Source organism: Alosa pseudoharengus, unplaced genomic scaffold, assembly GCF_046254945.1.
Source record: "Alosa pseudoharengus isolate Yale_2024_CS ecotype anadromous, Long Island Sound unplaced genomic scaffold, YU_APseudo_1.1 YU_APseudo_1.1_scf_15, whole genome shotgun sequence".
Lineage (NCBI taxonomy): Eukaryota > Metazoa > Chordata > Actinopteri > Clupeiformes > Clupeidae > Alosa > Alosa pseudoharengus.
This window is the reverse complement of record NW_027468620.1, coordinates 23506278-23519558: the sequence shown is the minus strand read 5'-3', so window position 1 is coordinate 23519558 and position 13281 is coordinate 23506278. Positions and strand designations below refer to the sequence as shown.

General features: G+C 43.9%; 1 protein-coding gene across 1 annotated transcript; it reads right to left on the bottom strand.

Annotated features, from left to right (window-relative positions):
• Positions 1-2686: 2686 nt before the first annotated feature.
• Positions 2687-12675, bottom strand: rel (v-rel avian reticuloendotheliosis viral oncogene homolog). The gene is made up of 11 exons (XM_076285941.1): positions 12575-12675; positions 12015-12050; positions 10860-10999; positions 10259-10407; positions 9516-9607; positions 6554-6694; positions 5340-5444; positions 4835-5050; positions 4523-4591; positions 4320-4388; positions 2687-4203 (listed from the first exon to the last, which is right to left on the bottom strand). Exons 1-11 carry the CDS (start codon positions 12579-12581, stop codon positions 3404-3406), a joined length of 1824 nt encoding a protein of 607 aa, XP_076142056.1. The 5' UTR covers positions 12582-12675; the 3' UTR covers positions 2687-3403.
• Between the last annotated feature and the right edge of the window lie 606 nt (positions 12676-13281).

The following is a 13281-nucleotide window of genomic DNA, read 5'->3' as shown; positions in this document are numbered from 1 at the left end:
TGCAAATAGAAGTAGTAGAAATAATACTTCCTGTTTTCTCCCGAGGTAGTGTACACATGTGTTGGCTCTCCGCTTTTCAGGTAAAGGCTGCCGTCTGTTATTGCTTCACCTGAATGAGTGAGTTTTAAACCTGCTTGTCCACCCCCCCCCCCCCCCCCCCCCCTGTGAGGTAAGCCACGCCACCCCGTGAGGCCATGCTGTGTGACGGGGCTCATGAGGGAGGGGCCTTACTGGAACTGAGGCTCGACCGGCTCCGTCACCCTCCTGCATTTGGCAGGGAGCCAGGGCAGAACCTGCGCGCCTCTTAAGTGTCAATGTGAAAGGACCGTGGTCCGGCAGCCCTGCCCACGATCAGATTTCAATTACCACAAGTATGTCACCTGTGTGCTTTTCCTTTTTCAAATGCCCTGGCGGAGAGCCAGGGCAGAAAAGCTGTGTTCATAAAGAGAGCACACCAATGTCTTTGGTTCACATGTGCAAACATTCGAAGAGGGAAACATGTAAAAACTGGAGACTGCTAGGCCTATATTAGGACATACTTTTCATTGCAGGCTAGATGACAAAGCAGAGAAAATGGTGACATGACTTAACACTTTTCTCAGATGGGTCATCTTACTCCCACCCATAATGGGAATCATTTGATAATTAATCATTTTCATGGCTTAGGCAACGTATAGGGAGCATTATTTAATTCTTGGAGGTATGTATTTAAAATCGTTAGACTGTTGAGAATCTGACTGTCTATTCCTTGACTGCCCTTGTGGACCTGTGCCCAAGACACATCATGTTGCTGTGTAGATGTGAGGAGTGTGGTTTGTAATGCTACCGATAGACAGGAAGTCAAATTTTTTTCTGCTTTTCTTCTTTGGTCATGATAAAAAACTTCTTGCACGTCCTGTATTCTCTGGTATTGACATTTCCTAGGAAAGAATAAAGCGTGTAATTCAGACAAATAGTAAAAAAAGTACCTCAAGGTGAGGAAACATTAAATTCTATGTCAAATGATTGATCAGGCTGGGAAAAAAGCACCAGCTTTTTCTTCATCATCTGCATTTTTATGAAATTGTATTGTGTCAACCAAACCATATAGAAAGTACTAGAGAACATCAAGAAATATTTTCAAAAAAATCAAGAAGGCAGCAAACTGTCTTTCTAGTTTTTTTTCTGGCTTGGTAAAACACATTTCTTTAAAGCATTTTCAGTCCTGATTGTATAAGAATAACTGGATTTGATTGGCTAAATGTCTCTAAACCCATCTGTTCATGTCATATACTGAATCAAGCATGGGAGAAAACAATCCATAAAGATTATTTTAATTTGGTGCTTAATGCAACTACTGTGAACAACACCCAATTCTTCCAAAATGTGTGCAAATCCAGTGTGCCCTCAGTGTCAGCAATGAACTCACTGGAACCTCTGGTCACCTGGCATTGTAACCTGGTTTACATCCTGCTTTCTTTTTGTAAGAGGAAATAGCAATGTGTCCTTTACCTGTTTGCCTTTGTGAGATGATGTTGTTGATGACAGCTGACACCTGTCAGATAGAGGATGTTGATCACTGATCTCATCTTCACTGGTTCAGTCTTTCTGTGGTTCATTTTGTAGAGCTTGGTAGTGACCACATAGTCATGGGTTATATCCAGGGAGCAGAAGTAAGTAGCCTATATAGTGTGAACTGTGCTATTGGCTGAATAAAGGTATTTGTTTGTTATATGAATAAATATGATATTTAAGGGCCTGTAAAGTGCAAGTAGAAACTCTTTTCATATTTTCATATCATTAACTCTGATGCACGGTCCTATCCTGTAGACACATACAATGTATTAAGTTTGATGTCATGATAACTGCCAAATGAAATCAAGCACTTTGAGTAACTGACACTTCAAAAACTTTACAGGAACGTTCCCTCTAAAATATCAGTTTCTCTCTCTTGTTCCTCTTCTTGAGCTACTTCCTGGTTGTCAGCCATTGAGAGGCATCAGGGAGCATGTCACAGGGATTAGGCTATGCCAAACACTTTATCTATGGGTCTTAACAATGGGATGATGCACGCTAACATGGCTTTTAGTGTATTACAGTAGCAATGAAGTAACAATAGACGGCTCTTCCCAGTGCATGTTGAACAGGACCTTAAAAGAGATATTTGACAAAAAGATCTTGACATTTTTTCATGAAAATATGTTATTTTTTAACCAAGCTTATGCTCTGGGTTTTTCTATAATTTCACAAGTGGCCAGTTTATCTGAAGAAGTAATTTACTTAAGTGTCCTTATGCAAAAATGACTTAATTTCTAACCACAATTACATTTTCCAAATATTTCAAATGACACGATGAAAACTTGCCTGTTTTAATTGAAAACAACAACCCCTAGCAAATTATATTTGCCAGTTCTTCCGGTAACCAAATCATGACTAACTATTTTGCCGTTTCTTTTGCCTGGCGGTCGGCCATTTTGGATTTGCCAAATTTCCCATATTGCAAAAGAAAGTGGGCAAGTTGCATCAGTACACCAGTATAGGAAATCACAAGTCCAGAAACATGCAGTTGATCTATAACCATATCTATTGCCGTGGGCCCACAGACTACACTGGAATTGCTGTTTGTCTGCCAAAATATAACTAATTTGATATGTAATCCTTCAGACCTGTTGTAAGAAGGATCAATTGAAGAGTCAGAGGAAGAAAATAATTGAAAATCTTTTTTTATTAAGAAAAACATTTGAAACAAAAAGACTGTTCTGAATATAAAACTATTTCATTTAACATCCATAACAATAATATTGCATATAAAGACAAAAAAATTGTTACAAGCCAGTGCCATAAAACAGATCAAATGGAAGAAAAGACAATGTTGCTAGGGCAACATGACAAAATTGACACTCAAACATTTGAGTGTCACTGTTGTTCAATCATCATTACAATTCCACTTAGGTTAAAACTCTGAGCCATTTACCTTCTCTATTTATGTATATTTGAAGCACATTTGTGTCACTTTGAGAACTCTGGAAAACATGTTTTCGGTATGACATAGCCATTACTTTAAAATTTCCAGTTGGAACATAATTATCTTGCCACTATTGACAGTTTTGCAATTTCATTTTTCAATACAAGTAACAACAGCTTTAATGTTTTATGTATATACACATCAAAGAAAACTGCCATTAAACCCTTGTTCTCACCTCAATCCCCAGTTAGACGTGGACAAGTAACTCAATGACAAAGAGCACCAGAACACCTCCTACATTCATCCAAAGAGACAACCGGACGAGATCAGCGAAGAGAACCACCTTACACTACTTATGCACATACTGATTTACTTTCTTTATCAAATAAACTACATTCTCCATCTGACAAGACTTGTTTTTCAAACAGCCACCTTAAGACCACCTCCTTCACCACTGGACTACAGCTGGGCCTGGTCTTGGAAGTACCACAGGGCGTCTTGGTCTATGGTGCTTTGGCCATTGGCGGCCTTGCCCACAACCTGCCTCAATGCCTCTTGAGCGCTGCCGTTGTTGGCGGAGCAGGAGTGCAGGGTGGTGTAGGACTGCTGGCAGTCTGCTATGGCGGAGGCGGAGGGTGCCTGGACCGTCATGGCCACGGGCTGCTCCTGCTTTGGGAGGCTGGTGCTCACCTGGTTCCCAAGGAGGTTCTGTATGAATTCCCCTTCGAAGTTCTCCATGAAGGGAAAGCCACCGCCAGCGTTCATGGAGGCAGTACAGGACTGCTGCACAGTGTTGCCCCAGGTGGACTGCATCATCACCTGGTCGGAAGCTGCTGTGGCCTTTCGGCCAAATGGACCCTGGTTCTCTTGTCGGATCTGACCCATAGCGGTGGCGACGGCGCCCTGGGGATCAGCATCCAGGCAGGCCAGGTCACCCACACTGAGCTGAGGGAGGCTGTTGTTGCCGGTGCTTTCACCCGTGCCAGTGTAGGCTGAGCTTGAGTGCAGCAGCTGCTGCTGCTGCTGCTGCATGCTAGCCCCGTTGCTGTGGCTAACAGTTGTGTTCGAGACAGACGTGCTCATGCGGATGCTGTCCAGGCTAAGGTTGGGGTTAGCTTGCCAGTGGTTGACTTGCATGGCGGAGGGTTGCAGCGGCTGGGAGTGATGCATCATGGGGCGCTGAGTGCCAGGCTGGTAGGGGTAGCCATGTTGTCTCACCAAACCACTATTGACATGGCTGGTGAATGCATTTTGAGGTTCTGTTAAGGAGCAAAGAGAGGAAATTGCCAATCCGTGCTTTAAAATGCACATAACTTTTGTAATCTTAGCACATTTAGCAATCTTGACACATTTAGCAATCTTAACCTCTGCTTACCCTTTTTAATAAATTGGGACATCACGCTGGTCTGTGGAATGACCTTGGGTCGATTCATTGGGTTAAAATCTTTATGGAAAAAAACAGACACTTTCAACTTTCTCATCCAGAGCATGCTTAAAATGGTCTCTTATTTACCAGCTGACATAAGCAAAGTCTACGTGCTGGAATACTTGACATGAGGAGACGTATGCGGATCTTACGCTGGAAATTGGAGAAACTCTTCATCAGGTCTTCCCTCCTCCTCTTCTTTTCCTGGCAGCCATAAGGATCTGCAGGGAAAGAACAATCATCAGTAAACTATACTATGATTACTTATTATCAACAGTTTCAGCTGACACTTAATGCCTTAATTCATGCATGTGTCGCACTTGAAACAATTGCGAATCAGAGAAACTTCCACGGTTTAAAGGTTCAGGCCTTCATGTCTGTCTACAGGATGTTCTGCTTTGCCCCATGATGCACACTCTACTCAAAGGAAAAGGGTGCAGCTGCCCAGGGTTGTGACCTCTCACCTTTGTCGTCCGGCAGATAGCGGAACTCCATGGGCTCACTGACCTCCTGGTCGGTGGGGCGTCGCAGCTGCATGCGCACAGTCACCGGCGTGGTGATCGATGTGGTGTAGTAGGGCGGCGTTCGGAACACGATGGCCACCTGACGGTGGACGTCCGCCTGCGAGAAACTACCCTTGGCCTCCCAGCTTTGACAGAAGAAGCGCACCTCGATATCGTCTACAGGAGGAGGGATGAGGCGATGTTGATGAGTTAGGGGAATGAGAGGTGTTAGACATGAAAGATCTGGGCTCTGGATTATGACCAGTGTGGAGTGAGGAGAGGGAATGCATGATGGTGAAAGAATGTCAGGAAAAATGACATCAGTCACAAACAACATGTTTGCATGCTTCCAAAACATATCACTGGGAACAACATGTAATAATAATAATAATAATAATAATAATAATAATAATCACAATAATCACTGGGATAACAAATAACTCAATAATTTCTTCTGCACACCAACCTTTCTGGACTTTGTCACAGAGCAGGAAAATCTCATCGCCGCCCTTGACGCTTCCGCTGTTCTTGTTGACACGGCAGATGCGCAGCTCCGCTGTGTTGGGGGCTCCTGGAGAGACATGGAGGACGGGGGTCAAAGGTCAGTGCATTAGGGCGAAAAGTAAAACATAGTATAGGCCAGGGAGAGATGTATACACACTTATGTGCATTTCACACTCAAATCTGGAGGAAAGGTTATCACTAGGGAGAGGGAATCATCAGATGTGGCCTTTTGAGGTGATTCTTCTCACCTGTGACTCAGCTATCCTTAAATCGCTTCATCTGTGCTGACTCATGTTGATATAACAGTGGAACATTTGCTCACGTATAGAGTGTACAGAATCCCATATATATATATATATATATATATATATATATATATATGACTTCCTATCTGTTTGTACATGTACGGAACTATAGTTTAATCTCCTAGTCCTCCACTTGTGGGTGAGCATGTCTCCAAATGACATATCAGATGATCTACATGGCTCCCATGGTCAAGACACAAGACCAACCATTTTACAACATGGCCATGATCATGAAGAGAAATCTGAAAAATCACAAGTCTGCGCGCAAAAGAGGAAGCAAAGACAACTGTGCGCCACACAGAAGTGGCCAGGACCAAACACTGCTTCCTCTTTTTTTGTCAGGGACTCTGTTAAACCTTAGAGACGCACAGGCAAAACAAAGGCACAACAGTGTTATATAGAATATATCAGATACTACAGACGCAAGTGTGTGGTTCACACAACACACACACACACAGCACTCTCCCTGCTGGACCTTACAATGAGTCTCCTCTCTCACTCTCTCATTCTAGGAACTGCGAGTTTGTGTTATCTGTTACTACAGCAGCCTTGGGGTTAAAAAAAAAGCTCAGTGTTCGTTCAGCAAACTCTTTCTGTCACAGACTTCCTGTGCAGCTAGCCCATGACGCGAGCGAAAGTGAGACAGACAAGAGGACACCTTCGTTTCCTGTAGTATGCTAAGCAGTGCTGAGTACGTTCACCCTGCTGCTTCTTCTGTTGGAAATGCTACCGTGGCTACTCCCCTTGTCGCTTACACCATCAGCAAAGTAGGCCGAGAATATTCAAGGCATAGGAACAAGGAGACTAAGTGTCATGCAACTGCTGCAGTTGTGACGTGGGTGGGCAGTGTGGTGTGGTATGGTGAACTCACTGTTGTCGTAGATGGGGTTGGAGACGATAGGGTTCAGGGCAATGCTGAACTGACCACTCTCGTCCTGTAGGAACACTTGGAAGCAAAGACGCACCACGTTCAGGTCATACTCTTCTGTCTGTAGAAGCTGCTCTCGTGGAACTGAGGAGAAAAATGAAATGATGACACAAACAGACACACACATGGTTAATGTACAACAATAACACATGCAACATGTGATAATTCCAATGCTTCTGTCCAAACCTGAGTACTGAGTGCAAATGGTGAGGTTGAATGAGAAAATGAAAAGAGAGGAAAAGAGGAAGAGGTTAAAACAAAGGATGTAGAAGCGAAAGAGAAAGAAATCATCTATATGGTCAGACATACACTCAAAGCAAACGCTGGATCCTAAGAGTCTCCCTTGGGAGTCGCTGTTCGACTCATGACTCATGGGTAGCACCCCTGAGCCCACGGGAGCAGCCGCAAGAAGTCACATTTGCAACGAAACACATTTGCAAACACATTTTCAAGAGCTGTCACCTCGACTTGTTCCCCCACACGCTCACACATAAATACACCACACGTATATATATACACTCCCCCGCACACATGCCAAAGATGTCGCGAAAAATGGTTACACCCACACACATTCTCTCTCTCTCTCTCTCTTTATCTCTCTCTCTCTCTCTGCTCGGTTTCACACTCTCTCAGGAGTCTCTTTCTGTCTCTCTCTCTCCCTCTTCTCTCACTCGCGGCTATCCCACCCACGCGGTGTGTGTCAAGGGTGCTCTGCTCACAGATGTGATGTCAGAGCAGGTGGAAAACATGGCCCTCTCATTTCAAACTGCACACAACCTGCGAAAGGAGAGCAGCCCGGGGGCCGATGACGACTCACAGACCAAGGAGGCCCACAGGTCTGACGTCTCTCCACTGCCTCTGCGAAAACCACAAGGGTGCACAGCAGCGCAGAGCAGAGGGACCCAAAAGCATGGAGGAGAAAGAGGAGGAGGAGGAGGAGGAGGAGGAGGAGGAGGACAGGGCGGAGATGAGGAGCTGACGAGAGTGAAAGAGAAAAATGTGTGTATGTGTATGTATGAGTGTGCGTGTGTGTGTGGTGGGCAAGTGTTTTGAGTGTGGTGGAACGGACAGAAGTTAGAGCAAGAGTGTATGAGAGTGGGGTCGGGGTGCACTGAACAGGTGACAGGTGATGGTTGTTCTGTGAGAATTGCAATGTTAGGGCAAGTGTGTGTGTGTGTGTGTGTGTGTGTGTGTGTGTGTGTGTGTGTGTGTGTGTGTCACATAGAAAGTAGACTGAGATGCAGATGGCCTGAGCATGCAGGTGGGTGCTGGTTTGGGTTGAGGTTAGTGCAGGTGGGTGGGTTGCTGAGGTGCAATCTGCGTGTATGCATAGTGAGAAAGAGAGACACAGAGAGAGGAAAAGCAGGTGTAAAGTCTCCATGCTGCGGGCACATCACAACTAGCGGTCCCTCCACAATCACTCATGACTCACCCCCTTTTATAACACGTCTGCCAGTTTCTAAATGTCAGCCAGCTACATAGCATGGCTAGCAAGCAACTGAGCTTGTGCAAACATCAACAGCACCTGAGCCTCAGACATGTTAACTGGACCTGGACATGCATGGCTAGCAAGCAACTGAGCTTGTGCAAACATCAACAGCACCTGAGCCTCAGACATGTTAACTGGACCTGGACATACACCACCCGCCTCTGCTCTACACGCACACAGCTTTCAACTTTTGTCGCGTTGTTGACAGAAGTTACTTTCACCTAGTGACAATGTCAGCTGAACTTCCGAGATGAATACATCGTCTGAATGTTAATTGAATGCTAATCCAATTAAGAAATTGCTCACGAGTCATGGGAGCCCTTTGCGGTGATAGTATTACGTTTGTAGTCTCAAGATGATAGATCAGTCAGAATGACATCTGAATGAGATCATCGCTATTGGTTTGCCTTCCGGTGACTTTCATACAAAAACACAGCCACTAATATCAAAACCCCTACTCTACTACACTTACAACAGCAACAGTGAGCATTAATGGATTTTTCTCTTGAGAGAAGGGATTTTTTTCTGTGACTTGACTCGCAAGTAACTATTTCACAGAGGTTGAGATACTCCTCATGTTTATGGGGAAGTAAGACTGGGCACTAGTCCACTTTCACAGGAGAAGTGAACCATATTTCACAGATCACATTCAATGAGGAAGAGCGCTAATGTTGTTCCCACATCATTATTACTGTGCTGTATACCGCCATTCTCCTCTCTCCCCTCTATATCTGACACACTGACATGGTTTGACAAAATCGCTTTGCTGTTATTACCACATTTTCAACTTGTTTGATTGGTGTTATACTATGTTCAATGGAGCAGACTGCTCAAAATAAAAGCACAAAGACTTTGGAATATATACACAGCACTAGTCGCGCCACTATGACGCCCCTGAAATGAGACACCCCTACAGTATACATACAGAGTCATTCTGATTCTGATCTCGCATTAAACAGATAACAAAATAACCTGTTTTTTTTCTCTAGGTTGAGGATGGCAGAGTAGTTCTCCTTTGTGTACTAATAAATTCCCCTGTCACATGGCATGCAAATTGCATAACTCTTGCAAGAAAAGAGAAGTGACTTGTTTTTATTTAAATTGTGCCTGTGCGACCGCGACTAGAGCAGCACCCCACAGCCGACGAAGTTGAATCATAGGGAGGAGAATAGTAACAAACAAAACAAATAAACAAACAGACACATGGCAGAGGGGAAAACACTGACACCATACATGAGGAATGGAGGATAATCAAAGATGAAATACACAAAAAAGGGATGAAAGACAAAAAAAAAAAAAGACAGAACAAGAAGGAAAGAGAAATTAAAAAAAGAATATAAGAGATGAGACAAAATAGGAGAAGGAGGAAAGCAAAAGGAGAACATGCGACGTGACGTCACCAGCCGTCTCTCTCACCACTGAAGGGGTTGATGCCGCGAGTCATGCGCTGTATGATGGCGTCCTTCACCTCCCGTCGCCGGACACACTGGATGCCCAGGTTCTGAAAGCTGTTTGGGGAGAACATCACAGCAATGAGGACACACTCCTACAGCCTCAGGGAGGACCAAGAGAAAAGGGCAGTTTAGAGACAAACTAAGAGATGGACAACTAAAAGGGATGGACATGAGGGACAGACAGATTGACAGGTGCCTATGCTCACTTCTGTGTCCACTGCACTTAGGATCACCTGGGGTGAAAAGTTTGCATGCTGTGCTAGGGGATTCCCCTGTTTATTTCCTCTAGCGGACTGCAATAAGGGGAAAAAGGCTGTTTGTGCTGATACAGTGGTCAGTCCTAAAGACGCCTCTATGTGAATGTGTGTGTGTGGGTGTGTGTTTGAGCATGCATATGAGCATGTGTGGGTGTACAGAGACAGTGTACATCAAACGCATCAAGGGACACCAGGGGTAGCAAAATCAGCAGGGTGCTTTGATCTCAGAGAGCTGGTGAACTTTTTTTGTTTTTTAAACCTCACACAAGTAAACCTCACACTGCTCAATATGGTCACAGGAGAAGGCTGGTTTAACAGAGACAAAGACTAGGTATCAAACACCAGAACTACTGTGGCTTTTCAAAGAGAAGGGGAGGGCGTGAGAGCGAGCAAACAGCCTGTTGTGGAAACTGCTCGGCCGAGACACCGACAATGGCTGGACACTTACGCAATGACCCTGCGCTCAGGCCCGAACTCCACCTCATAGTAGCCGTCCCGGCAGTCCTTGCCCACGAGGTCATGTGGATGTGGCCGGTAAGGCTCACTTTTGGTCACCAGTGACACGCGCACCTTGCCTTTTCCACAGTGATTGAGGATCTGTGGCAAATGAAAAAAAAAAAAAAAACAACTCACATCAGTCCAACTAGGGGAATCCAAGCTGTTGTCATACCTACTGGAATACAATTGTACATGTTATCACTGGTATATTGTTTCCTAAAAGCTTTTTCTCAATAGATCTTTCCACTGAAGTTGTCTTTTATTCCAGGACAGGCTTAATCCGTGAAAAGGAAACCCACCCATGGTGTTAAACATTTTGATTATATATACTGAGACATTAACAAGAGGGTACAAATTAGACAAATGACTAATAATTGCTCCAAATTATACGATAGTTCTTAGTCCCAAAAAAACTACAGTGCATGAATATGGTGGGTGCACTGTGTCTTAAAATTGTCCAATTAAATAACATTGTATAGTGTATGGAGCCGAACATGCTCAAATATGAGTTTTTCAGCGCATTGTCCCCGAGCTGGATACTAGCCCCTCACCTGGATGCTGGGGTAGGTCCTGTTGTTGTCTGAGCTCTTGTCTCCCGGGATGCTGCCTGCAGAACGCCCTTCACACTTGTACCTGAAGCGCATGCCTCTCTGTCTGGGCTGCTCAAAAATCTGGACGCTTGGTTCAACCACTGTGAAACCGGAGAGAATATCTTGAGAAACTTATGCATGTGTTGTGAACAAACCATATTACCAGATAAATTAATATGTTTATTAAGAGTCATGTTCCCTGATTTAGAACACATATGCAACAATGTCAGGATGAAAAGATATCTTGGTAGGCTGGAACTTGTGAGGTCACCTGACCAAAAAAAAAAAAAAAAGCAAACCTAAAGTACTGAAGAAAAAAAGGGGGGCAAAACTTTCCAGGCCATGACCATATTACAATCCAGGCCAGCAAAACGATAGCGACCGCACCTGCTTCCACAGAACATGGCTTTCTGAGACAAACCACAAGATACAAACAAGCAGAAGACATGCACCCTTACCTCCCCCAATTACAGCTGACACCTATCCGTGCGACAACGCCAAAGGGCTTCACAAGATCAGGTGTGATGGCCTCATATAGGCTAGATGAACTTTCCCTTTTTGGCGGAAGGGAAGGCAGCATTTTGTTTTCTCTAAGCGTGATGAGGCAAAACGTGTTATCCACCACAACCGCAGTGACTGGGGCTGCAAGTTTGCGCACTAAAACCAGCATAATTTGTTGCTGCACCTGCAGTGGGCCGGACTACACGTGCAATCATCCAATAGAAAATCAGCCTCTCGGCCCTCAGCGTGCATTATCATATTTCAATAATGACGGCCGAGTACACGAAGTTCAACAATAAAATTAGCCATAAAAGATGCATCTCAGCGCCCAAAACTCCGCTAATCTGGTTATATCTTGCACATCGATAGGCTATTCCCCGTTAACAGAGGATCCTTGATCTGACACGAAGCTGCTGTGTCAACAATCGTTTGAGGAAGTTGTGCAGAGGAAATAAAAATGAACCTCACTTCTGCGTGATTTTTAAGATTGCGGGACATAGGCTAACACACAAAGACCTGCTGAACTTTTATGAGGCTTTACCCAACACGTAGCCTAAGCCTTTTTGAGACGGGATGTTTATTTGAAAAAATGAATAAGGGAGTGTCTTCACTTACCCATGTGTGGATCTCCATGTAATGGAAGCAAATGGACTATGCAAAGAGAAAAGAAATGTATATCACTTCACTGGAAAAAAATGAAAAGCATTGAAATAGCCGACTAGTTGCCGGTTTCATTAGAAAAAATGGAAACATCTATAGATACACGTAAGATATGTCTGTGGATGGAATACAGTGCTGATATCTGTGTTTTGCCGTTCCATAGTTTGACTGTCAATCAAACGCATCACAAATAATCGCGGGTCAACATGAAATGTTGGAATGAACAGTTTTGCCAGATTATACTTTGTATCGAAAGTTTTAACTCTCCTTAATACAGTCAGGTTGCATTAAGAGTTAAAATATGATAATTGAAAGTTGTTCGAGTAAAAGTGCTTTATGCTTTATGATGAAGTCGATCGAAGAAAGCTGAAACCCATAAAATGAACAAGTAGGCCAATCTACAAGTTGGCTTGGATGTTTGACGTAATATGAATGAAAACAGTAACCTGCTGTCAAAGTATATAATCAAAGCAAACAAGCCTCGGGTATAGCGTAATGAAATCTTGTAAACTCACCATCCATTGTGAACGAAGATCCTGATCACTGCTGTTTCGTTTGGCTGCGCTTACTAAAATGACCAAACTACTGCTGCTAACATTATTAAGCTCGAAGAGAATCTACTTTAGACACTCGGGAATTCCCCACTATCTCCGCCCAAGACCTGCCCTTCATAAGCTCGTAGCGAATCAGAAAGTTGCATATAGTCTACGACAGGCTGAATATGAATTGTTCCACCTCCATTGATACTCACAAATATGCGCTCACGCTCGTTACGCACGCATCTTGTGTCTCATGTGAAGGGAACAGCTTCTGAAGGTCCAAATACATTTCTTTACATGTTTGAGAGAGTGGCTGATTCTTTAACCACCATTTAATTGCTAACTTGATACTATAATCGTTTTATAATACGTACTGTTATTAAACAAGTAAATCCAATTGCGAGTTGAAGTTGAATTCGGCTTCCACAAACCGAAGACTCGGTATCCCACTCCAAACTCGAACTCAATTAGTGACCTTATCTAAAATCCCTGTGTTCAACCAACGTCATTTCAGTTTTTAAAATTACATTAGGCAGGCTGTTAAATTACTCGATGTGTTCAGAGGTATTTACTCACAACAACAACCTCACACAACATTCTTCATTTTAATGTAGGGTAATCCCCTTCGACATCTCACGCCCATCGGCGCTGCGGGAATCTCCCTCTGTAAGAACAAGGAAGTT